This window comes from Eumetopias jubatus, unplaced genomic scaffold (assembly GCF_037043125.1).
Source record: "Eumetopias jubatus isolate StellerSeaLion01/CBP00866 unplaced genomic scaffold, mEumJub1_p1.0 scaffold_16, whole genome shotgun sequence".
In the NCBI taxonomy this organism is placed as follows: domain Eukaryota; kingdom Metazoa; phylum Chordata; class Mammalia; order Carnivora; family Otariidae; genus Eumetopias; species Eumetopias jubatus.
In genome coordinates, this window is record NW_028274822.1 from 87,959,939 (window position 1) to 87,984,815 (window position 24,877).

The 24,877-nt window shown below is 53.2% G+C and overlaps 2 protein-coding genes across 3 annotated transcripts in view; one reads left to right on the forward strand and one right to left on the reverse strand.

The window, feature by feature from the left end:
* The window catches only part of DNAH10 (dynein axonemal heavy chain 10), a 129,792-nt gene extending 112,643 nt beyond the window's left edge, over window positions 1-17,149 (forward strand). The window contains exons 60-79 of the mRNA XM_088019638.1: window positions 797-1,014; window positions 2,037-2,258; window positions 2,547-2,694; window positions 4,054-4,333; window positions 4,972-5,201; window positions 6,209-6,482; window positions 7,388-7,492; window positions 8,091-8,245; window positions 8,699-8,853; window positions 9,716-9,899; window positions 10,514-10,714; window positions 11,368-11,577; window positions 11,744-11,839; window positions 12,474-12,645; window positions 13,101-13,232; window positions 13,412-13,623; window positions 13,719-13,886; window positions 15,100-15,280; window positions 16,350-16,495; window positions 16,940-17,149. Of these exons, the coding sequence (XP_087875764.1) occupies window positions 797-1,014; window positions 2,037-2,258; window positions 2,547-2,694; window positions 4,054-4,333; window positions 4,972-5,201; window positions 6,209-6,482; window positions 7,388-7,492; window positions 8,091-8,245; window positions 8,699-8,853; window positions 9,716-9,899; window positions 10,514-10,714; window positions 11,368-11,577; window positions 11,744-11,839; window positions 12,474-12,645; window positions 13,101-13,232; window positions 13,412-13,623; window positions 13,719-13,886; window positions 15,100-15,280; window positions 16,350-16,495; window positions 16,940-17,086 (3,636 nt within the window). The 3' untranslated portion in view covers window positions 17,087-17,149. The remainder of the gene's footprint in view (window positions 1-796; window positions 1,015-2,036; window positions 2,259-2,546; window positions 2,695-4,053; window positions 4,334-4,971; window positions 5,202-6,208; window positions 6,483-7,387; window positions 7,493-8,090; window positions 8,246-8,698; window positions 8,854-9,715; window positions 9,900-10,513; window positions 10,715-11,367; window positions 11,578-11,743; window positions 11,840-12,473; window positions 12,646-13,100; window positions 13,233-13,411; window positions 13,624-13,718; window positions 13,887-15,099; window positions 15,281-16,349; window positions 16,496-16,939) is intronic.
* An 800-nt stretch (window positions 17,150-17,949) lies between these two features.
* Window positions 17,950-24,877, reverse strand: part of CCDC92 (coiled-coil domain containing 92) — a 30,705-nt gene continuing 23,777 nt past the window's right edge. The window contains exons 2-4 of one of the 2 annotated variants that reach the window (XM_028092425.2): window positions 22,428-22,574; window positions 21,794-21,835; window positions 17,950-19,379 (exon numbers count right to left, since the gene is read on the reverse strand). In XM_028092425.2, the coding sequence (XP_027948226.1) occupies window positions 18,577-19,379; window positions 21,794-21,835; window positions 22,428-22,557 (975 nt within the window). In that variant the 5' untranslated portion in view covers window positions 22,558-22,574 and the 3' untranslated portion in view covers window positions 17,950-18,576. The remainder of the gene's footprint in view (window positions 19,380-21,793; window positions 21,836-22,427; window positions 22,575-24,877) is intronic. The other variant, XM_028092426.2, reaches the window with a different exon arrangement.

Sequence of the window (24,877 nt, forward strand, 5' to 3'; positions counted from 1 at the left end):
ATACATGATAACCCTGAATTATATCGCTCTCATCTAGACAGTGTGAATGAACTGACAGAACCAAAGTCTGGAAGATCTTCAAATTTTGTGTGGAAAGAGTAGGATAAATGGGTAAAAATCATCCTCTATAACTCAAGCAGGCTTCTTTGCCTCAGTGCTACTGACATTTGGGGCTGGACCTTCTCTGTAGGGTGTGTAATAGCATCCCTGGCCTCCACCCACTGGATGCCATTGTCCCTACCCCCAAGATTTGAAACCAAAATGTCTCCAGACATTGCCATCTGTCCTGGGGTGGGGGTGGCGGGGGCAATATCGGCCCCAGCTGAGAACCACTGGGTCAGAGTAACATGTAGAACACACAAAAGAGTTATTAGGCTGATTTGATGATTTTGAGACCTATTTTGACACTGCTTTATCACTCAGAATTTTGTTACTCAGAAAACTCAGGACCAGGTGGAAGACCAGCATTGTTTTCGATGCATTCTTTTGAGTTTTTGACTTAGAACCACAGTATCATTTTGCTGTGACCTCAGTACACATGGAAATGAAGCCATCGGCTAACCTGGATGCAGGAGAGCTCTCCCCCCCGCCCCAAAAAAGGGATGAGAGCTTTTGCAGCAAATGGTAGAAGAGGTGACTAAGAAGAGGTGACCTCAGCAGGGCATACGGTGGCCCCAAAGAGTAGGAACAACATTAGAAGTGTGCTGTGGGCCTAAGCCCCGGGGTGAGAGACTCTTTTCATCCCTGCCCCACTACGGCCCCTCTCCCCACCGTTCTGTACCTTGTCTTCACTTAGGTGGCCAGGCTGGAGCGGAACTTTTACCTCACTAAACGCGAGCTAGAAAGGATCCAGAATGAGTTGGCAGCGATCCAGAGGGAACTGGCAGCCCTGGGGGCCAAATATGAGGCGGCCATTCTGGAAAAGCAAATGCTGCAGGAAGAAGCGGAAATCATGGAGAGGCGGCTGATCGCTGCAGACAAGCTCATCTCAGGCCTGGGGTCTGAGAACATCAGGTCAGCAGCTGAGGAACCCCTCCGATGAGAGGTCCGAGTGCGACTCCGTGTTCTGTCAGTGAACGTCAGCAACCGCATTTCTTACCACGTCGTCTTTCTGCCACACCGCATTTTTATCTGGAAACTGCGTGGGAAAGTTAGGATTTCGCTATTATCGTGTTTAGGGTGGCTAAGGCCATTTTACACATTCTTGCGGTTTATTAATTATCAAGGTTGAAGGAGACAGTGCAGCTGTGGGGACAGGGAGGCACCAGTGGCCTCTGGCAAGGTGCTGTGTGTTCTGGAAATGTTTACTTCCTACTGACCTTTAACCCTGGGCATGTCCTGGGTGGGTCTGGAGGAGGAGTCCGCCTCTGTTGCTGGACAGATGTCTTCTGGGGGCTCTTGTGTCTGGCTCAGTCCTGAGCTTCAATGCTGTCCAATGTCTAGGGGCAAGGCTGTTTGGCCATAGCTGGTCCACTGGGTATGAGAGAAGTTTCTAATCTGGCACCTATAAAAGTGATATGGAAAACACTAGAAAATACTGTTTGCTCATGGGAAACAAACCATTTTCAGTATTTCTAAAACCTAGAAGACTGGCTGCTTAGCGGAAGGGACCAAATGAAACATCTCCTTTTTATCTTCGGTAGAAGGTAGAATTTTGTCACCAAGCAGGACCAGAGCTCCTGAGTTCTGCTGGGCATGTCTACAAGTTGCTGATGAAAGCATTCAGAAACAATGTGATTACTACTTAATAAATAGCTTTGAGACTAGATGCCTCCTGCAAACATTTCTCCAGCCCTTTAGATGCTGGGTTCTGCTGAGCCCTGCAATTGAACAAGGTCTTCCAAAACACTGGGCTCGTTAGTGGGAAGTTGCAAAATGACCTGGCAATCTTCGTTTCTAAAAGAAGGGACTATCTCCAATGACGTTTCCTTCTGGCTAGCCCCATTAGCAGTGTGTCAGGGTGGTTCTTCTAGAATGTTCCTTTTGATTGTGCCAGAAGATAATGGCTTACAGCTGCCCCCCGTCTCCTGCGCCAGGTGGCTGAATGACCTGGATGAGCTGATGCACCGGCGGGTGAAGCTGCTGGGGGACTGCCTGCTTTGCGCGGCTTTCCTGAGCTACGAGGGCGCGTTCACGTGGGAGTTCCGCGACCAGATGGTCAACCAAGTTTGGCAGAATGATCTCCTGGAGCGGGAGATTCCCCTGAGCCAGCCTTTCCGGTTAGAAAACCTGCTCACAGATGATGTTGAGATCAGCAGGTGTGTGCAACCCTGAGTCCAGAGGATGAGGGTGCCTTGTGGGGGGCGGGGGGGGGGTGCAGTGTGTGGTCCACAGGGGCGTCACCCTGGCAGGGGAGAGTGAGGGGTGCAGCTGATCTGACTGCACAGAAATGACAGGTTGAGCTGCAAATCCAGCTTCCCCGACCCTGAGGGGGGTTGAGCAGCTTGGGGGTTGGTAGATTGTTCTGGAAGGCCAATCCTACCGCTCTTAGCACTTGGTTGCAACTTGACAAGAAAAAGAGATTTCCCTGTCACTGTCCCTTCCAGGTGGGGATCCCAGGGACTGCCCCCTGATGAGCTCTCGGTTCAGAATGGCATCCTTACCACCCGGGCCAGCCGCTTCCCCCTCTGCATCGACCCGCAGCAGCAGGCCCTCAACTGGATAAAGAGAAGAGAGGAGAAAAATAACCTGCGGGTATGGCCTGCTGCTCCCTGGGTGTCCTCTGCCCTCACTCACTGCCTGCTCTCAGGGCACAGCCTGCCTCTCCCACCGTCTCTACCTGGCAGCCCTGGGCCCCTGGCAATGCCCTGCTGAAATGCCCTGTCCACCCCTGGGCAGAGCCCTCCCCCCTCCCTGCGCGCCCACCCTGTTGAGTCCTTGAGGGCAGCATGACCTGCCCTGGGCCTTGCTTTCTGACCTGTGTGCTGCTTCTCAGCTGCGAGCGGCTTGAGGCTGGACATCGTGCTTCCCTTACCCTTGTGCCCCCACCTGTACAGTGCTTGGTGGCCGGAGATGCTCATTTTTTTCTTTTGGAATGGAGGAAAGATATCTCAGTATCTTTTGGTTGAGATGTAATTCACATACTGTGAAATTCACCCATTTAAAGCATACAACTAAATGGTTTTTAGTGTATTATATGCAGAGTTGTATAACAATCACCAGAATCAGATTTTACTACCCCAAAAAGCAATGCTGTGTGCTTTAGCCGTCGCCGCCCCCCCAACCATCCTTCCATTTCCCCCCTTCCCGTCTCCTAGCAACCACTAATGTATTTTATAGATTCGCCTCGTCTGGACATTTCACATAAATGGAATCGTGCACTATGTGGCCTTTGTGTCTGGCTCCTTTCACGGAGCATCATGTTTGCAAGGCTCACCCAGGTTGTAGCAGGTGTCCGCGCTTCCTTCCTCTTTGTGGCTGAATCAGTCCATTGTGGGGATGGACCACATTCTACCATCCATTTATCCATTGATGGGCATTTGGATGATTTCTACTTTTTGGCTATTATGAATAATGCTGCTGTGAACATTCATCTGCATTTTTTTTTTTTTTTTTTTTTTTTTTGGTCGGTGGGCATATGTGTTCAATTTCCCTGGGTGAAATTGCTGGGGCCCAATCACTTTTTGCTGAACTAGTTCACAAACTCATGATTCTCAGTTTTGCTTTTTCCTTATTTTTTTTCGAATCCTTGCTCCCAAGTATGTACCTGCTGTTGGGGGGAGGGTCTGCCTCTAAAATATACATACATAGACAGTGAGACAAATGTTATTAATGCGGAGATGGGTCCTCAACCCCCACCCCCACCCCCTACAGCCTGCCAGGAGCCTGAGATGGCCCATCCTGCGAGTTGTAATGAGACTCTGTCATGATTACTTAGGGCTGCTCAGAGCCTGAACCTAATAAAGTTTCTGGCTTCCACGGGTCTCATGCTTTGCTTCTCTCCCTCATTCTTTCTCCCCTTTGGCTCCCTCTGAGGCTCTGGCGTGCCCACTCCCCGTTCCGGAGGCGCTCCCCTCGTATGTTTGCCGAGCGCACAGCACCCCTGTCTTCCAGGTGGCTTCCTTTAATGACCCTGACTTCCTGAAGCAGCTGGAGATGTCCATAAAGTATGGGACTCCTTTCCTGTTCCATGACGTGGATGAGTACATCGATCCTGTGATTGATAACGTCTTAGAGAAAAATATCAAAGTCGTCCAAGGACGGCAGTTCATCATACTGGGAGATAAGGAAGTGGATTACGATTCAAATTTCAGACTGTACCTAAACACCAAGCTGGCCAACCCCAGATACAACCCGTCTGTGTTTGGGAAGGCCATGGTCATCAACTACACGGGTGAGGATCTGCACAAGCTCAGCGGCAAATTGGGGTGGTTACCACAGAGACCACAGTGGGAGTTGAGGGCTTTCGTGGGGTGCCGTTTTGTTCGCTGACCCCAGGTCATGCTCTCGGGGTCACGTCTTCATTGGTCGGTTCTTCTTGATGAAGGTTGGGCGCCCCCTTGGGAGGCAGGGAGATGCGTGTCTTGGGCGTGCTGAGTCTGGACCATAGGGCTCGGATACCCAACACTCGGAGTGGGGTGAGCCCCCCATTCTGCTGGGGCAGGAAGTTATTCTGTGTTTGTGGATTTAAATATGTGGCAGGATTTTGGATTTCCCGCCTTCCTCCCCACTGAATTCTGTTAGGAGCTGAGTGCCATTTCTCACATTTTCCAGGGTTGTCCTCCAACCGGACTTTCATCTCGGGCCCCCCGATCTGTGGGAGCCTCTGCACTCTTGCTGCCCACCACTCTGGAGGGGAGCATCTCCATGTTGCTCTGACCTGTGGCTTTAGAGTAACGGCAGGAGCGAGTCCTCGAGTTCCTGAAATGCTGGCTCAGGTGCACCCTCAGCTTGCCCATGCCAGGCACAAGTGTGCAGCAGGCGAGGAGACGTGGGGTGCCCAGTGGTGACAGCCTCCCCTTGCTCCCACAGTCACACTGAAGGGCCTCGAGGACCAGCTGCTGAGCGTGCTAGTGGCCTACGAGAGGCGAGAGCTGGAGGAGCAGAGGGAGCACCTCATCCAGGAGACGAGTGAGAACAAGAACCTGCTGAAGGATTTGGAAGACTCCCTCCTTCGGGAACTGGCGACCTCCACGGGGAACATGCTGGACAACGTGGAGCTGGTGCAGACCCTGGAGGAGACCAAATCCAAGGCCATGGAGGTATCAACTGCATGGAAAGTGCATTGCACTGGGAAGGGGGCGGGGTGGTTCCTCTGGAGCACAAGTCCCCTTATCTGCTCAAGGAGAAGATTGGACTCAGGGATCTCAGGGCCTCATTCCCTCATCTTAGAAGCTGAGGTGTTGGCGTGGGTGGTGGGGGTGTGGGGACAGCCACCTGTGCTGGCATCAGATTTGGACTCCTAGTCACCTGAGGGTTTGCCTGATGAGAACAGGCCACCTCTATTGGGGTGTGCTATGGGGAGGGGAGCCCTAGAGGTGTTCCCAGGGACCCTTGTGCATCAGGTCAGCCTCTTTGAGTCAAGAGTGATAGAAAACCCAGCTCTACTTGGCTTAAGTGAAAAGGGAAATTATTAGCTTAGAATACAGAAAGTCCAGGGATGGCTTCAGGCAGGGCTGGAGCCAGGACTCTAAGCATATCATCAGGACTCAGTTTCTCTCCATTTCTGGGCTGGGCCTTTTGTTGGGGTGGCTTCATTCTCTGCCTCCCCAGGAGTCAAGTTCTCCTCATGGTCACCAGGTGGGTATGGCCTCATGCCCCCTCAGGTTCAGGTCCAAAGGGAAGAGTGAGAATTGTTACCTGTCCCTATCACGAAGGTCCCGAGAGTCATTTCCGTCACATGCCCACCCCAAGCCAATCCCATGGCCGGGGATGCTGTGTTTAGACTGGCTGGGCCTGGGGCACACGCTCCTCTCCTGGGGTTAGGGTGGACCCCACATATGGGATGAGGGGGGGAAGTTGGAGTGTCCAAGTTGAAGTCAGGGACTGTTATTAGAAGGACAGGGCACAGGTGCTGGGGAGTCTGGCCAACAAACATCTGGCAAGAGGGTGGGTGCTCTGCAAACCCCAGCGAGCGGTGCATGGATTTCTTTGCTGCTCCCTCCCACTCTTGCTCTCTGTATTCTTTACTTTCTTGCCCATTTTCTAAGTCATCGTGGTGATGGTGTCAGTCTCCCCATTTCCACGGTGATGCACACCTTCTCTTTAGGTATCGGAGAAGCTCAAGCTGGCGGAGAAGACAGCCCTGGACATCGACAGGCTGCGGGATGGCTACCGGCCGGCCGCCAGGAGGGGCGCCATCCTGTTCTTCGTGCTGTCCGAGATGGCCCTGGTCAATGCCATGTACCAGTACTCCCTCATCGCCTTCCTGGAGGTCTTTGGCTTGTCACTTAAGAAGTCCCTGCCTGATTCCATTCTCATGAAGCGATTACGGAACATTATGGACACGCTGACCTTCAACATCTATAACTATGGTTGCACGGGTGAGCACCCCTCTGCTCTGCGTGTGTGCACCTCTGGCATCTGTGTATCCAGATCTCTTCTGTGGAGGATGTGAGGTGGAGGGGATCAGGGCCCACCCTAACTGCCTCGGTTTACCTTCGTTCCTCTTTAAAGGCCCCCACTCCCAACACAGTCACATTTGGACTTACCCAGTTTTTTCCCCAAGAACACATTTCTGGTATTTTTGTTGTTGTTGTTTTTTATTTTAAAGAAGAACTTTAGTATTCAGCATCCCCCTATCACTAACAAATCTGTTGGTGGAATGTGCTTGCTCTGCAGTGGAGGTTGGCAAACCGTGACCAGCAGGCCAGGTCTGGCCCCCTGCCTGCTTGTGTAAATAATGTGCTGTTGGAACCCGGCTGGGCCATTTGTCTATGGCTGCTTCCCCGCTGCAGGGGTGGATGAGTAGTTATTATGGAGACCAGCCTGTAACGTTGGAGATATTTCCTATCCAGCCTTTGACAGGGAGCTTGCTAACGCCTCTCCTAGACGACACCAGACAAGAGCCCACACTTAGGGTTAGGCAAACGACCCGTGTTCCATTGAGAAGGTGGCTCTGGCCTTCTATCGCGCTGTCCTCCAGCCGCCTTTGGACCCCGCTCTGCTCTCCCAGGCGGGTGCAATGGGTGCGGCAGGCAGGGCTGCTGCGGACGCGCACAAGTGAGCGGGACCGCAGGCTGGCTCGTGGGCTCCCCGCACAGACCCGGCCCGTGCTGTGTGGGCTCAGCCGCGGACATTCTGGGGGTGGAGGGGTGGGGGTGCCGAGAGCCACCAAGATGTCAGGCCGTTCGGTTCATTTCTCTTAAGTTTAAGCTTGTCGTGTGTAGGAAACTCCACTTTGAAAGCAAATTTACTTCATCAGTGCCCGTCTGATGTTTCCCTCCAGGGTTGTTTGAGAGACACAAGTTACTCTTCTCTTTCAATATGACGATCAAAATAGAACAAGCAGAAGGCAGAGTCCCCCAGGAAGAATTAGATTTCTTCTTAAAAGGTGATGAATGTGCCGCCCTTCATTCTTCCCCACTCCCTTGACCCCCCTCCCCCCCGTTGCACACACATGGAGGTTCGTTAAAACAAACCAGAGTATTACCAAACTTCTCCTTAGAACTTGGCTTCCAGCAGCACAATTAAAATATAATTAATTTGAGAGAGAGAGAGAGAAAGAGAGAGCACAACAGGGGGAGCCACAGAGGGAGAGGGGCTCGATCCCAGGACCCTGGGATCACGACCTGAGCTGAAGGCAGATGCTTAACTGACTGAGCCCCCCGCCCGCACCCCCCTCCCCAGGCACGCTCCAACAGCACTGCTTTACTAAATATTTCAGTTGACAATTGCAACCTCAGAAGTGGTTCTGGTCTGGCCTGGAGCAGCGGGGTCTCTGCCCACAGGCTGCCCCGAGGCCGGAAGCCACACTGAACTGCCTGGGTGGGGTCCCCGACAGTGACAAGGTGAGCCCACATCTCCTCCTCTGTCTGTCCCCTCTGGAGACGTGGGTCTCTCCTCGGAGTGGGAGAAGTCCAAGTCCCGAGCTACTCACTCCTCCCGGCGTTGCTGCTGGCTGTTTACTTCCCGTCTTCTGTTGTGATTAGGAAACATTTCCCTGGAAAAGAGCCAACGAAAAAAGCCCTGTGCCTGGTTGTCTGACCAGGGCTGGGAAGATATCATGCTTTTATCAGAAATGTTCTCAGACAACTTCGGGAATCTTCCTGATGATGTTGAGAAACACGTGGCGGTCTGGCAGGAGGTGAGACCATGTTCTCTCTCTCTCCTCCTTCCCTTCCCTCCATGTCGGTGGGCTTGAGATTTCAACCGTAGCCTTACTCCTTGTGAGCGAGAAGATACCCCTGAGTGACCCGTTCAGAGTGGAGTCAGCTCCCTCCAACACCCTTGATGGAATTCTCCTTTATCTGGTTCAGCTAGTGTGTGGGAGAACCGTCCATCTGTCTGTCCATCCGTCCATCCGAGAAATGGGCACTTGCCATGGGACTCAACAGTGAAAAAGACTCGGCCCCTCCCTTCCTGAAGTTCAGTTTTTTTGGGGGGGGGAGGTAGAAAATGACACATCTGACTAGAAGTGGCTTTGAGGTTCATACTTGTGTAGGTTTCATTCCTTTACAGTGACTTTTGAGAGCTTCATATAAAAATGGGGGCCTGTATCGTTTCCAAGTTGATGCCACCATGAATGTTCTTTTCCCAGTGGTATGACCTGGACTCACTCGAGCAGTTTCCGTTTCCCTTGGGTTACGATAACAACATCACCCCTTTCCAGAAGTTGCTTATTTTGCGCTGTTTCCGTGTGGATCGGGTATATCGGGCAGTGACCGACTACGTGACTGAAACAATGGGAGAGAAGTAAGTGTGTTATGGAGTTTGCTTGGCCCTTCTGTGGGCTCCTCCCTGCCTGCCCGCACCCCAGACTCGCAGACAGTGGTGGCTGCCCAACTTTGGGCAGTGTTAGTCACTCTAGTTCCGTGCTACTTGGGAGAGGCTCAGCGGGAGTCACATGTGTAAAGTTTTCTAGTAGCCGCGTTCAGGAAGAAATGGATGAAGTTAATTTTAATTACATTTTATTTAACTTAGCACATTAAAATATCATTTCAACATGTAATCAATGCAAACATTTTGGAAATATTTTATATATTTATTTAGTATTAAGTCTTCAAAGTCCCGTGCTCAGTGGCCACATGCGCCAAATGCCTTCCATATTGGACAGCGCTGCTCTGGAACTGAAGACAGGCAGATAACTTGTGCTTGCAAACTCAAACTCAGACGGCAATGAGTGAGCGGGGCTGGCTGGGGACGGCAGCACATGGGAGAAGTCAAGCCTGGTCCACGGGGGCATTTGCTCCTTAGCTCCTGCTGACTGACACCAGCTGGCAGGCCCCCCCCCCCCAGTGGCTGGATCCCCCGACTCTTTGAAAGAAGTTACAAATTTGGATTTCTGTGTCAAATCGCCCAAGCCTGATGTGTTGGTAACTAATTTTCAAAAATCTTGAGAAGTAGGCCATTCAGGACATACCTGTGGAATTGTTGACGTGGAGCCTCTGGGTTGTGTGTCGTGGGGACGTCTGCCTGGAAGGGCCCCTGTCGGGAGGCGCCCCCACGAATGTGCTGGGGTGTGCTAGGGGGACGCAGTGGGGCCCCTGTCACCTAGGAGTTCACCCTCCTGTGTCGCTGTCCTCCACGAGAGTCCCTGCTTTGTTTCCTTCACTAGGTACGTGCAGCCCCCCATGATCAGCTTCGAGGCCATCTTTGAGCAGAGCACTCCAAATTCACCCATTGTGTTCATCCTCAGTCCTGGCTCTGACCCTGCCAGTGACCTTATGAAATTAGCCGAGCGCAGTGGTTTTGGAGGAAACCGCCTCAAATTCCTCGCCATGGGTCAAGGCCAAGAAAAGGTAATTTGTTGTTGGAAGGAACAAACTCTAAATTTAGGTGAGGTTCCTGGCCTCTGTTAACAGTTGGTTAATATCTGGTTTTGAGGGTGCTGCTCCACGCGAGAGCTGGGTGCATTTCCGGTCCTCTGGGCAGTGGTGCTTGGGTGCCCGGATGATGCATGACAGCCGTATGGTCCCACAGTGGGCATGCTGTTACTGCTGACCCTGCCTGGTCGCTGTGCCCTGTTGTTCCCAACGTCTGTTCACATGTAGTCGTCATCTCCTCCAGTCCCGGTGACGTACCCATTTCAGATCAGGGCTGTCACTGCCCCTGGGGCATGGCCACTGACGTAGTCAGGGCACCAGTGCGACTGTCCCAGAGAACCTGGAGCTCCCGGGGCCGAGGGAGGCCGGTGGGTGGAAGGTGCTGGCTCATCTTCCAGGCCCTGAAGGGATTCTGAAAGATAGTTCTTGGAAGGTAGCCTCTGGAGCTCCTGGGTCCCTGGCTCCTTTGTGGCTCCTGCTGGGGTGGGCTGTTCATTTCTGGGGGGCGTGGAGTGGGTGCCTGGGAGAGCACAGGGCCAGTATGGCTTGGGACGCTGACCCCCCTTCCCCCGCCCCATCTCCTGGTGCAGGTAGCTCTGCAGTTGCTGGAGACAGCAGTGGCCCGCGGGCAGTGGCTGATGCTGCAGAACTGTCATCTCCTGGTCCAGTGGCTGAAAGATCTGGAGAAGTCCCTGGAGAGGATCAGCAAGCCGCACCCGGACTTCCGCCTGTGGCTCACCACAGACCCCACCGAGGGCTTCCCCATTGGGATTCTGCAGAAGTCCTTGAAGGTCTGGCTTGTGACAGATACCCTGGCCCCCCAGCCCTGTGTGTGTGTGCATGTGTGTTTGGAAATCTAGGACACAGCCGGACCCTCACACCCACCCTTCCCACGTCCATCTCTCCCTCTCTCTTCAGAAATAAGCACTGTCTTGTATTGGGTGACAATTTTCGGGGGGGACGGTTAATGCCTCAGGCCTGTCTCTACCACTTCCGCACACATCGAAAACACTATCTAGGTTCGTTTTCCTGTACTTCACATTTATCAAACCTTCTGCCCACATCTGCAGGGCTCTAGCGGCTTATATGCCCTGCTTAACTTACTCTCCAGAGAAGTTGTGTTTGGAAAGGTTCTGTCATCTGGGGCAGGTTGAGGGAAAACTTAACTGCTTTCCATGGTCCAGAGAAGCTAAAGCACCTTCCTTGGGTCATTTGATGAACAGGAGCCAGAACAGTATCTCGTTCCCTAACTTCTTTGCCAGGCCTTTCACAAGAGACATTTGCTGTGTGGGGGATGGGAAAGGTGGCCACACAGAAGGGAAGGGAAAGCCGAGATGTCTACACTTTGCACCCTCTTCAAAGCTGGACTCATGGGTCTGCGGTTTTGGTCACGATTTGTTTTCTTTTTTTTTTTTTTTTTTTTTTACGATTTGTTTTCTGACAGGTTGTTACAGAGCCCCCCAACGGGCTGAAACTCAACATGAGAGCGACATACTTCAAGATCTCTCAAGACATGCTGGAGCAGTGTCCGCACCCGGCCTTCAAGTCCCTGGTCTATGTGCTGGCGTTCTTCCACGCGGTGGTGCAGGAGAGGAGAAAGTTTGGGAAGATCGGGTGGAACGTGTACTATGACTTCAATGAGTCTGACTTCCAGGTGAAGACACAGTGGCTGTTGGTCCCCCTCAGCCAGCTCATCTCCCCCGACCCTTTCTCCAAGTTCACGACCACCCGGCTGCTCCCGCCCACACTTCAGGAAAGGGTCAGCACGGGAGTGACTTCATAGGTTGGAGAATAACCACGCCAGTCCCTCCTCTTTTAAGGTCTGCATGGAGATTCTGAACACGTACCTAACAAAAGCCTTCCAGCAACATGACCCTAGGATCCCGTGGGGCAGCCTCAAGTACCTCATTGGAGAGGTAGGAGCATCTTGGGGTACCCTTCGTGGGCTCCTCCTGGGGCTAGAGATGGGCTGTGGCCTGGGGCCCTGTCTGTGACCTCTGAGCCCTTGGTGACTCCCCTCTTCCTTCTGCCACCCGTCAGCTGAAGGCCCAAGGTCTCTGAGGAATTCTGTTGGCTCATCACCTGGGTGTCTTTCTCCTAAGTGGGCTTCATCCCCGTGGACGCTCTGGATTCATCACTGTGGGGGCTGTGTTCTCTAGGGGTGGGCATGGCCTCGGGCCTGTCATTGTAATCTCGTTCCTGTCCAGCGGGCATGGAGCGCCACTCTGGAGACCATTACTTTATACAGCCCCCACCCCCATGCCCTGCAGGTGGCTCACACAGGGACATCACCAATTCCAAAGACCAAAGTGGCGGCTGGCTTCTTTGGTGGTTTTGTGGTCTGTTTTGGGGATTTTGCAAATGGCATACGGGCTCCCCGCTCTTCATGAGGGCACCTCTTGTTCACAGTGGGTCACAAGGCATGCCATCGACATGGTTTGAGCTGCACAGTGGCCAGGCCAGCAGGAGCATCCCCAAGGGCACATCCGGTCTCAGGGGTCCCTTGGTGGGTCCTGCGCCCCCAGCCAGTTCTTGCTTCCTGTACCTCAGGTCATGTACGGAGGACGGGCCATCGACAGCTTCGATCGGCGTATCCTGACCATCTACATGGATGAGTACCTGGGAGACTTCATTTTTGACACTTTCCAGCCATTCCACTTCTTCCGGAATAAGGAAGTGGACTATAAAATCCCCGTTGGTGATGTAAAGGAAAAATTCGTTGGTGAGATTTCTCAGGCATCAAAACGTATGTTAAAATTGTTTTCTAAGGGAGATCCACCACACATTTCAGCTGTTCTGTTTTCTATGGTTGACTTGATGGCTCTTCTGACCTCTCTGCTGGTGGGGATCCTTGGCTGGTGGGCGTGCTCCATGATATTTTTATAGGGGGCCCAGCACGTTCTTTATAGCCTCAGCACTGATGGAGTTAGTTCAGATTTCCTGTCCTAGAATGATGACAAATATGTCAGATTTCTGCCTGGAAGGGAAGCCCACTGAGCCATTTTCATAAATGATAAACATACAGCTGTATTAGGGTGTGGTGGTATAGAATTTGTATTCAAAAACGTGTCACCCCTTAAGCAATGGAAATTGGTCTTGCCTATCTGGGGATGTTGAGGCGGTGGGCTCTCAGAAATTGAGGGTGGTGTGACAGCGTATTCCCTGTTCTGATTATAGAAGCCATTGAGGCCCTCCCACTGGCCAACACACCCGAAGTGTTTGGTCTTCATTCCAATGCTGAGATTGGATATTACACTCAGGCGGCTCGGGACATGTGGGCCCACTTGCTGGAGCTGCAGCCTCAGACAGGTGAAGTCCGCTGTGGGGGACGGAGTTGGTTCGGTCAGGGTGCAAGGTGTTGGCACAGGGTGCTCTTGGTTCTTGTCGGTTGTATACTGTTGATGCCTTTCCAAGCACCAGAAGGCTCAGGATGCCCCAGTCCTAACACTCAGATGCCTTGCTTTCCCTAAAAACTGTCCTGATTTTAGGGGAATCCAGCAGTGGCATCAGCCGAGATGATTACATTGGCCACATTGCCAAGGACATAGAAAACAAGATGCCTAAAATCTTTGACTTGGACCAGATCAGGAAGCGCCTCGGGGTGGGCATCTCCCCCACGTCGGTGGTGCTTCTGCAGGAGCTGGAACGCTTCAACAAGCTTGTCATACGGATGTCCAAGTCTCTGGCTGAACTTCAGAGGGTGAGTGAGCATGCTCCTAATGCGCACACCACTGCCTAGACGCACCACCCAGTTTTCTGACGGTCTTGCCTGACTGCTCTCAATTCTGCAAACAGGCCTTGGCGGGAGAAGTTGGCATGAGCAATGAGTTAGATGACGTAGCCAGGTCTCTTTTCCTCGGGCAAATCCCTAATATCTGGAGAAAGCTTGCCCCGGACACGTTAAAGTCCCTTGGGAACTGGATGCTCTACTTCCTGCGGCGGTTCAGCCAGTACACGTTGTGGGTAAGTAGAGGCAATGGTCCCTTCTTTGGTTTGAGGTTCAGCCTGGACCGACCCTGCCCCCAACCACCTCCAACTCCCAACCCCTCTCTAACTCCACAGTAGTACCTTCTGTTTGCAGTTGATTGGGTGTTCTAGAAATGGTCTCTGACTCTACAGGCATACCTGTATTATTTTTTCCTTTTTGTTTCATTTTTAAGATTTCGAAGCCTATTATGCACAATCTGATTTATTCATTTCGGAGTCCATCTTGGCCATTTTTCCTCTAAGTACATTTGGATCTAACTTACTCTTTTAAGGGGACTCTGTTTTACAGATGTTCCATGTCCTTTCCTCTCATGGACACTTGGGTGGTTCCATTTGGGTTTTTTCTCTTTTTAGCCAGAATGGACAACACTCGGGCACCTATGTCTTTAGTTACGCACATGAGTATATTTCACAGGCAAATCCCTACAATGGCAGAGTTGGGTCCCAGGGTGTGCATTTCACATTCTGACAGCTCTTGTCAGACAGTCTTCTAAAGAAGTGGGAAGCACAGTGAACGAACACGAGTATTTCCTCCCCTCTCTGTGACACTGTGTGTTTTTAATATTTTGGATCTTTCCTCCCTGATTGGTAAATAATAATATATGTGGGTGTGCATTTCTTTAATTATGGTGAGGCTGAGCATATCTTACACACACGTAGGTATCTCATTTCTTTTTCTGTGAATCGTCTTTTTGTGTCTTGATTTCATTTTTATCGAGTTCTCCATCTTTTTAAAATGATCTTTTGGAGCTCTTTGTGTATCAGGGAGATTAGCCCTGTGTCTGCCAGTATTGTGTTTCCCCCAACTTGTCATAAGTCTTTTGATTTTGCTTATGGCATTTTTTTTTTCTGTAAGAAAGTGTTACAGTTTTATTTAGTCAAATGTATCAGTCTGTTCTTTTATGGCCTCTGGGTTTGGCATTCCCAACTCCAAGGTCTTGACGACATCCATTGGAGATGTGATCTGGTACTTTTTTTGACTTGGTTCTTTTATACCTAGATCTTCATTCCTTCTGGAATCAGGCGGTTTAGCTTGTTTTCCCCAGCAGGCTCCCAGTTGTACCCATGCCCATCTTTTCGCTGCCAAGGTGAACTATGTTTAATTGTGAACTGAATGTCTGGTTTGTGCTTGGCCCTGGCATTTGATGTTGGCCCCAGGCTCCTGCCAGCTTCCCTCCCTTCCCTCCAGGTCACCGAGAGCGAGCCCAGCGTGATGTGGCTCTCGGGGCTGCACATCCCAGAGTCCTACCTCACGGCCCTGGTGCAGGCCACCTGTCGGAAGAACAACTGGCCGCTTGACCGCTCCACCTTGTTCACGCAAGTGACCAAGTTCCAAGATGCAGATGAAGTGAACGAGCGGGCAGGACAAGGTACAGTCAGCTCGCTGGGGAGTCTCCTCCCCGAGCTGTCCCCGACTCCGAGCAACAGGCACGGTGTGGGCTGAAACAGGGCCAGGCCACGTTTGAAAGTGAGGCTGCTGCGGACAGCGGCGCTGTGTGTGCCCTCCCCGAGTCTTGACCTCTCTGAGGGTGACCACATGCACTGCTCTGCCAGTTTCAGCACTGAGACCTAGGGTTGATGTCAGGAGAGACCTGAACCATGTTCACTGGGCTCCTTTGTGGCAAGTGGGCTCCTTGGTCAGAATTAGATATTTCACAGAACTGGATCACTCGAGGGCTTCCCTGGAAACCCTGAGGGATCAGGGGCGTGGGCGCCAGAAGGCAGATCAGATGAGGTTGGACCCACAAATTATAACGTCAGGTCCCTTCAACACTGGTGACTGACGCTGCAGACTCTGGCTGGGAGCTGCCATTTCCTAGGGCGGGGCCCTGGAGTCGGAGGACATTTAACCGTGAGCAACAAAAGCCCTCTTGAGCCAACTTAGAGACGGGCTTCATGGTAGAGATTCAGGGATGCTCACCATCCCCGTAGCACAAGGCCAGCGAGGTCTCAGAGGAACTGGCAGGTGTCAGGGCCACCACGCTCTCTGGGTGACTGACTGTCCTCTGTTGTTGTGCATGTCTGTCATGTCCTGTTCCCCAGACACCATTTTCTCTGCTGGGTTTGACTTCCTGCCCGCCCCCCTCTGGTTCAGGGACTTGGGGCTGCCGTGGTACCGAATGGAATGACTGGTGCTTCTGTCTTTATAACCCGGGGCTCCAGCATCTTGGACTGTGTTCCTTGAAGCAGATTGCTGGGGGAGGTGCCCACCCCTCGTCCCCTTCACCGAGGCCATGGGGGAGGCTCATGGGATCTACAGAGTGTCCTGTCTGGGCTGTCCCTCTGCAAAGGGAAGAAAGGACGGCCACCTCTTTTGGAAAAAGGCCTGGGCTGTGTCTGGGGAAGGAGAGCCGGTTACTTGTTGTGCGTGCACCGCGGACATCCGGGAGAGCCGCCGGTGCCTCCACAGAAATCCCCGTCTCTTCCTGGTATCTCTAGGATGCTTTGTCTCGGGACTGTATCTGGAAGGCGCTGACTGGGATACAGAAAGAGGATGTCTTATCAAGAGCAAACCTAAGGTGCTGGTGGTCGACCTGCCGATTCTGAAGATCATCCCCATCGAAGCCCATCGCCTCAAACTGCAGGTGGGAGGGTCACACTTGGGGTGGTTCAGACCGTCTGGCCCTTTAAAACACAGGTGGTTAAACTTTGGTGGGTGGGGGAAGCCCTGAGACAGGGCAAGAGTGTGGAGCCACTTCCCGGGAAGACCCACGCGTGCACAGGTGTGTAAGTGGAGACTCCCCGAGCGGCACAGCTTCACGCTCGGAGCTGTGGTCCGGACTGACTTCGGGAGAGACGCCTCCCTTCCCGTCATGTCCTGCCTCATCAAGTCCTTACATTTGGGGTGGCAGCAGGTGCCCCCCTGCTTGGCCCGGATCCACTTTCACCCTGTCGGGGCTTGGTTGCGGAGGGCGGCCTGGCCAGGCCGGCGGGAGGCGCACTGCACCATCCGCACCCACACGAGTGTCCCACGGCCTGGGCTTGAGCTCCTCTGCCCTCTGGCAGCACACCTCGCCTCTCCTTTGCAGAACACTTTCCGGACGCCGGTCTACACCACCTCCATGAGAAGGAATGCCATGGGAGTTGGTCTGGTGTTTGAAGCCGATCTCTTCACCTCAAAGCACATTTCTCACTGGGTGCTGCAGGGGGTATGCCTCACCCTGAACTCCGACTGACCGTCTGGGCCAAGAAACCCACATGCCCAGCTCCGTCCGTGGCTGGCGGTAGAAATGTGGGCATTCGGCAACAGTGGTCACGTCTGCGGTCAGCTCTCGGGGCCTGGAGTGGCTGGAGGTGGATGGACACGGCTTTTCCTTTCATTTGAAATCAGTCAATTTAATCTCTTTCCGTAGAAAGTAAGCAGATGGTTTTGTTTTTTAAACTGTTTCTAAGGCTTCTGCGTATTTGGAAAGTAAATACTAGAGAACAGTTTAAGGTATGTCGTTTTCTTTCCCTTCGGAGGAGACGTCGTGATTAGGTGGCAGTGCTGGGCTGCTGGGCGGGGTCTGGCAGAGTCCCCTTCCTGGGCCGATGCTGCCGCCCCCAGCAGATGGCCGTGGTCCCCCACCGCCACCCCTCCCCCCTTCCGGAGCTCTCCAGCCTGCCGGGTGGGGGTGAGGACCCTGAGCTGGTGTGTCACTCCCACATAAGCTCCTACCTGCACCCTGGCCGGGGCTGCGTGGGGCTGGGGGCAGACTTAGAACATCCCAGCCTGGCTCCTGGGCGGGACCCCTTCCTTCTGCACACCCTGGGGCCAGGCCTGCTGGAGGGCAGGAGTGGCTTTACTTTGCAAGGGAGGAGCCTGGTGGAACACCAGCAGGGCAGAGGGGCAGGGGCCAGTCATGGGCACAAGTAGCTTCTGCCAGAACCTGGAAGTGCAGAGCCTTCTCAGGGGCGGGAGCCCTGGGAGAGAACATGGGGTGAGAATGCAGTAGTTACTAGGGTGGGGGGCAGCTGTTTCTCCTGCTCCCACAGCCTCCCCCCCCCCCCGCCAGCTCCTCCCTCAGGTGGTTTAATAAAAGACACAAAACAGAAAGAGGCAGGTTTAGAAAATAAAGTTTGTTGGGATCTTGAACACTTTGGATAAAACAAAAAATATGAACACACATTCAGGTTGTGGTGATATGAGAAGTAACATCATATTTTGTTCCCGTGATATACATATACAGCTTCTTGGCTCTCTGTGCCGCCCTGGGAAAGGCTTGTCGGGAGGTGACAGGGTCTCCTGGAGGGAGCAGGGGCTGCTCCAGACGGGCTGCCCTGGAAACTGGAGCGAGGGTCAAGGTCGGTCGGCGTGTATTGCTCTGGCTGTATAGTGAGGCGTGTGACTGTCTGATTTCATTAACGTCGAGCAGTGATGCAGCCTGGGGCCTGTGCTCTGTCCACGAGCGCACGGAGGTTACACGGAGTGGGATTAGAAGCAAGCGATTCGGCACACAGGTGTTTGGCCACAGCGATTAGTAAATACGTATTCTGCAGCAGGGACACGATCGTATTTTGGTGTCAGTAAGAGGGCAAGAGGAGCAGGAGAAGAATAATCTGTTGACAGGTCTGAAAAAAATTTGGCATGCATGGGATTTAAAAAAAAAAAAAAAAGGATGAGTTTTTCCTAGTAGTGATCACAGTGCATCGACAGCCGAGGGTGAAGGGCCGCCTAGGGCAGGCTTCACACAGTTCTGTCCGTCCCTGAGTGCTTCCTCACGGCTTTCCCTCCATTCACCTGGTCAACCGCCAGTGTCTCCACCTCGGGCTGGGTCTGTGGCGGGGCGGTGTGGTGGATGCGGTGGGCCACCCCCACGTGAGCCTTGTGTGGCTTCTCGCGGGCCGGGCTGTGCTGCTCGCTCGGGCCGCGGTCGGAGGTGATGGGGGGGATGACCAGAGGCCTCTCCTTGATGAGGTGGACCTCGGCGGACTCCCTGGCCAGCAGGAATGGGGTGGGGTCAGGCATGGCATCCACTGGCTCCCGCAAGAGGAGTTTCCGGCTCTCAGCCCCAAATCTGTAGACCTCTTCAAATTCGGGGTGCAGGGGGGCCGAGAGGCTCTTTTTCATCCGGCGGCGGGGCGTTTCGGGCAGCTTGTCCTTGGGGGGCGCCGGCTTGTAGCTGGCCAGCACGGGGCTCCCGGAGGGGCTGCCGTCCGAGGTCCCACTGGCGCTCACGAGCTTGCGCTTGGCGGCGTGCAGCTGGGAGGTCAGGTAGGCGATGGTGCTGGCGCGCTGCTCGAGCTCGCTGGACAGCATGTTCAGCTTGTGGCTCTTCACCTTCAGCTCCTCCAGGTACTTCTTCTCCCGCTCCTTGACGGTGTTCTCCAGCACCGCGATCATGGCGTTCTTCTGCTCCAGCTCTCTGAGCAGCTCATTGTTCTCGTTCTCCTGGAGCTTCAGTTGGGCTTCCAGTTCTTCACATCTTCTCTTTAGTTCACTGCTTCTGGAAGACCCCTCTCCTAGAAGAACAAGCCAAGGGCCGGGGTCTAGAACCCCCCAGAGCGGAGGCAGAGAGTCCTTCTGTGCTGGCTGGCCTCCCCAGGGCCTCCTGCTCCCGCCCCCCTGCCCTCTCCCTCATCCAGGTGCCGATCGAGTGCTCTCGGAGCGCCTTCCCGCCCTCGGTTCCCTGGCTCACTGCACAGAATGCCCGCACACTTCAAAAGTGCTGAGGTCACAACGGGCAACCTCAGGCTATCAGACCCCAGCAAATAGGAAGTCAACTGTGAGCAGATCCCTCTGTCAGCTTGGGCCGCATGTACTAATAAGCGCCTGCTTCACTCGAAGCCCCGTTCTGAAAGACAACTGTAGACTTCCTCCGTGTCTAAGCACAAAACTCTGAAGCTGCAGAGGAGACAGGAGGGGAGGCTGCTGCCTTCCCTGCCACAGGGTCCCCGACTAAAGTGGTGGCTGTCCCTGGGCTGGGGCTCAGCCTCAGCCCCGGGCCCACCCTGTATGTGCCCACTTCCAGCAGCTCAGGATCTCCCCGGGGGCTGCCGGGGCCTGTGCTGGGCTGGGAGCCAGCGTCCGCGGGCACCTCTCACATGGGGATGCGGGCCAAGTGGGGCCCCAAATCCAGGGCTACGGACTGATGTTTGTTGGCTCCTGATTTTTCAAGAGCGCCCCCTGTCTGCCTGCCCTACCTCCCTGAGACTCGAGAGAGCTGCTCCTTGGTGACCATTGTTCCCAGGGATCAGCACCTCCTCTTTTGCCAATTTCCACTCTTCTATAGGAAGCTCTACTCTACCTCCTCCCTCCACACCCACATCCTTTCTAGAAGTTTCGGTCTTTCCCCATAAAAGCTGCATGTGCACTCAGCTGAGGCAACCGTTCTTCATCACCTACAGACAGATTTCCCCAGCTGCCTGAGTGCTCAGTCACTGCATCACTTAAAAAAAAATTTTTTAAAGTAATCTCTACACCCAATGTGGGGCTCGAATTCACGACCCCGAGATCAAGAGTCACACACTCTATGGATTGAGCCAGCCAGGTGCCTCTCACTGTGGCACTTTTAAAACAGATTCTCAGATCCCCTCCCTGAGCCTCAGAATCAGAACCTTCAGGGGAGGGGGTCCAGGAGCCTGTATCTTCCCCCTTCCCTGCCCCCCCCCCCCCGCCCTGTGCCCCTAAATGGAGCAAGTTCTGCATCCACCAAGGTAAAGCAGTGACTTCCAGTCCTGGGGAGGGGAGATGCCCCACCAGGGCCAGCTGAGAGCTCTTATACTGCCTCCAATTATCACCTTGAGCCCCTGCCGCTGAGGAGGATGGGTGGGTGGCCTTGGGATTTAGAGCTGAGACCCTCAAGGGGCTCTCTAGAGGCACGGGAGGAGGGACCAGGCATAGGCGCTCCTTCCTCCTGTACGCAGAGAGGGTTCAAGGGCAGAACTAATCTTCAGGTTAGCCTGGCCAGGAGGGGGTGGAAAGTGAAACATCCTGATTCCCGAGATGTGGATGGCAGGGGTGCAAGAATCCCTGGAGGCCCCTGATCCTGGCCCAGGGCTTTGGGGGAAGAGGAGCCTGGCATCGTATCTCTTCAGCGAGGCCCCTCCTCTGCCACACAGACAAAAGGACATCTGGGCCCCTGAAAGACATACTTAGGAGACTGTAACCTGAGTGTCACAAATGGAAAAGTCAGTACTTGGCGATGCACTGAGACCCATGGAGAGGTCTGTGTCTGTTACCCATACTTGGACACACTCATGAATAATAAATAGGCCATAGTGCGGCCTATTTAGGAAAAGGCATCTCGACTCATGTGGATTCTGCACTTTTCAAATCCCCACTTGGTTCCGGGGAGCAAGCTAATTGTCATTGGCCACAGGGGCCCCCCGTTCTATCTTCTCTGCCCCAGCTGCCATTAGGCTGATATCTTTGGGGGTCCCTGAGGATTCTGGTTGAGGGGAAGCATTTCTGGGACTGCAGTCTAGAGAAAGGCATTCATGATCCTTTGGGGACTATCTAGTCATTTGGTCCCTCACTCAACCAGTGTGTCGGGAGCGCCTGCTCTGTGCCAGGTCCTGGGTGAGGCTCAACGGACAGAGGTGGTGGGACCCTGTTCCTTCTCCTCTTTCTGGTTTAAATCACATTAATTTCTTGATTAGAGAAGGAAGACATTCACTGGAGAAAAATCAAAGTCAAGAAAATCATGTAAGAGACATTCCAAATATATGTGTCCATCAAAAGAAAATAAAACCACTCTTCCTTCCCACTCAACTGACAGCCCTTAATAACACCTCAGGGTCCAAACTTCCTTCCCACCTTTTCTTAGAAAGCTCTGGTCACACGTGCAACTCTTCCTAGTGATATATTTTCTTCTAAATGTGTAGCTAGTGAACAAATGGCACCAACATGTGCCACAACCAGAAATAATACCGCCATTCACTTTCCGGGAAGAAGTTCTTACCTGTCTGGTCCGAACTTTTGAGTGTCAGCTCATATGTTAAATCTAAAAAGGAAACCATATACATTAATTTTGTATGTTTACAGTAGGTTTCAAAGTCTTCATCAGCTCTGAAAATGCAGAACCAATTCCCACGATCAGCCCGCAAGTCCTGCCCAGAGCAGGGCTTGGCAGCGTTAGTGGCAGGCGTGCAAATGGCAGGAGCCACCAGTGGCCACTGTCCCTCCTAGGGCTCAGAGAGACCCTCCTTCCCTAAGACACACCCCAGCATCTACAGTAGTTAGCAAGCAGCTCGCTCTGTTAGTTTGACGATCATTTCCAAAATGCACTGTAAATTGCATTTTGATTTTCTAAATCCTCAGTATGCCAAGAAATGGCTTTGCAGCTTTACGACTGGTGCGTGTTGATTAGGCAAAGAGGATGAGGGAAGACATTGGGATGGACTCCAGCGATGGTGGGCTTAACCACATCAGAGAGAAGAGTGAAATCTCTTCTCGCTCCACTCCTGAGCGAGCCTGGCACGGCTTCTGAGCCGGCCTCTGTCTCAAACAGTCCCAACAATAGGTCCTGCTTTGCTCTACGGCCCCAGGTGGGCCTAGGGGCCCTGCTCCGGGGGGTCGCATGGGGCCCCTGGTACCTGTGCAGTGTTGCTGCAGCCGCCTGATCTCGGCGTGCAGCCCCTTGAGGGTGCTGGCGTGCTCCCGCTGAAGGAACAGGAGGTTCTTCTGGGCACTGTGCAACTGGTTCTCCAGGTTTGTGGCTGCCATGCTGACATCCAGATGGCCTGCGGGAAACACAGACCCTGGTGGCTCTGACAGCGAGGGTCGCGGGTGGAAGGCTGGAAGAGGGCACTGCCTGCTGCCTGCTGCCTGCCCTCCTTGGCTTTGGGGGGGTGGCAGGCAGCATGAGGCCTGGCTCTGGAGGCGGAAGGGGTACATTAAACCTGGGTTCCCCGATTCCAAATCCTAGCCTTTCCACACGCCACATAGACTTCAACAGGCTGTGACCAAAATTGCTAGATTGCCAAAGATTTCCCTGACAAGGTACACACTGACAGCTTCCTCACGGAAAGACCGAGCACCTGGGCAATGGGCTGAATGTTTCCTCCAAATGGTACTGAGAGATGGCCAAAGCCAAGGAGGAGGAGGAAGAGGCTGGGAGAACTCCGGAAGGAAGCCCATGGATTTCACGGAGCTGAGAGGAGCCCTGCATCTTTCTTTGGGAAAGGGCCATGTGGTGACTATCGGAAGCTGGAGTCTGTCCCCAAACCCTGCCTCCCCACCCACGGCGGCTTCTGTCATCAATCATCAGCTGCTCACTCGGCCTCAGATTCTCTGACTTTACTGTAACTTGAGAAATGTGGTGAAGTCAATTGGTCTTTCTGGAAAAGCTACCAAAGACATTTAAGACGCCTTGCACAGCACTGAAAAATGCAAAGGACGAAATGTGGGTTATTTGCTTATAAATTATTCTTGTAAATACAGAACCTCAGAGCGCATTTTTCCTCATTTGCTATGCCAAAGAGCCCTCCCAGAGGAACACTACTTCTCAAAGGGCTTCCAGTATGTGGATGGCACTGGAGATGACCACACGCCCAGGTACTGACACCACACTGGGTGACACCAGTGACACACCCCAGCTCTGGAGCTAAGAAAAGTTCATAACTGGAACTCAAGACATGAGTCTTCACTCACACGGAAAAGCTTCCCACGATCTCCTTAGGCCACAGGCTTCACTCCAAAGGAAAGTTGAGGAAATAGAGGGTGACAGGCAAGCCCGAGAGGGAGGGTGAGGGGAAGAGGTGCAGAGGAACAGAAGGACGTTTGGCGGGGAGAGGGGCACGGGGCAGCGTCCGGTGATGGTGTTGGCCACTGTGCCCCGTCGGGGGTCGGAAGGGGGTACAATTTGGCAAAGTGTGTCCGGAGCCTGGGAGTGTGTCATCCCTCTGACTTCACGATTTCATTTCTAGGAATTGAGCAAAGGACAAGATTTACTTTTGTGTGAAAAGAGGTAGCCGTGACAACGGCCGTTACAGTGCAGTTCACAGAAAAGACCAGAAACAGAATCCAACAAGAGGGAACTTATTACAGTGATGGTTTCTAGAGAACAGAGATGAGATTTCCCAGGCCTTTAACTCGACTTCAAGCTGCAGCTGAGGCCAGGGTCGAGTTTCCATCAGACAGAGCTTTTCCATGGGGAGCTGTGAGCAGCCTTCCAGTTTCCACTCTGAAGGCTTGTCTCTGCTGCAAGCGCAGGTGCTCCTGTCCAGGTCCTGGGCCAGGCGGGGACTTCCACCTGGGACCCCAGGGCTCTGGAGAGCCCATGCTGCCTGGCCAGCTCGTGGTCTGAGAGCAGGACACTGACCCTAACACAGGAGTCAGCCATGACGAGTGGCACAGGTGGGCTGGCCAGCATGCTCCTGTGGGAAGGAGCCCCCTCTGACTTCCTGCTTAATGCTAACTTTACAGGCAGGCCTTGCTCAAAGAAAATGGGAAACACTAAAATTTCAAAACAGTTTTGTCCAGCACTGATTGTACAAGATGAGATGTGCCCATAATCTACCAGAGGGGGCAGGGAGGCGAGTAAAAATAGGACCTCAGCGGCCACCCCGTTCCAATCATAGTGTGGTACCACATTTTATTTATAACACATTTAAATCTGATTTAAAGAAGCATTCACATCCGCCTCAGTGGATCAGCAGCTTTGAATTGTACTAAATCTGTAATTCATTAGTTCACCAAGGCAAGTACAGAAATAAGAACATGCCCTTGAAGCTTCCCATTGTCATGGGCAGATAGCCTTGGGAGAAACACAAAGTGAAGAGGAAGACGACTGTGAGTCTGTAACGTGCAGAGCCGGCAAGGCAGCGTGGCGACTCCGTCTGGGGTCCCGACAGCAGGAAGGCAGTTCAACCCTGTGGCACTTCACTGACTGGCGCTCTGTCCTTCTCTGCACTCTGTGCTGACGTAACAGGCCCAAGTGAGGAGAAGCTACTCATGCAGGGCACCCTCCAGTTGTTGGATACACAGCAACAGTGCAGGCCCACTGAGGCCCGAGGAAACAAGTCACGTCTCCAAATGGTATCCA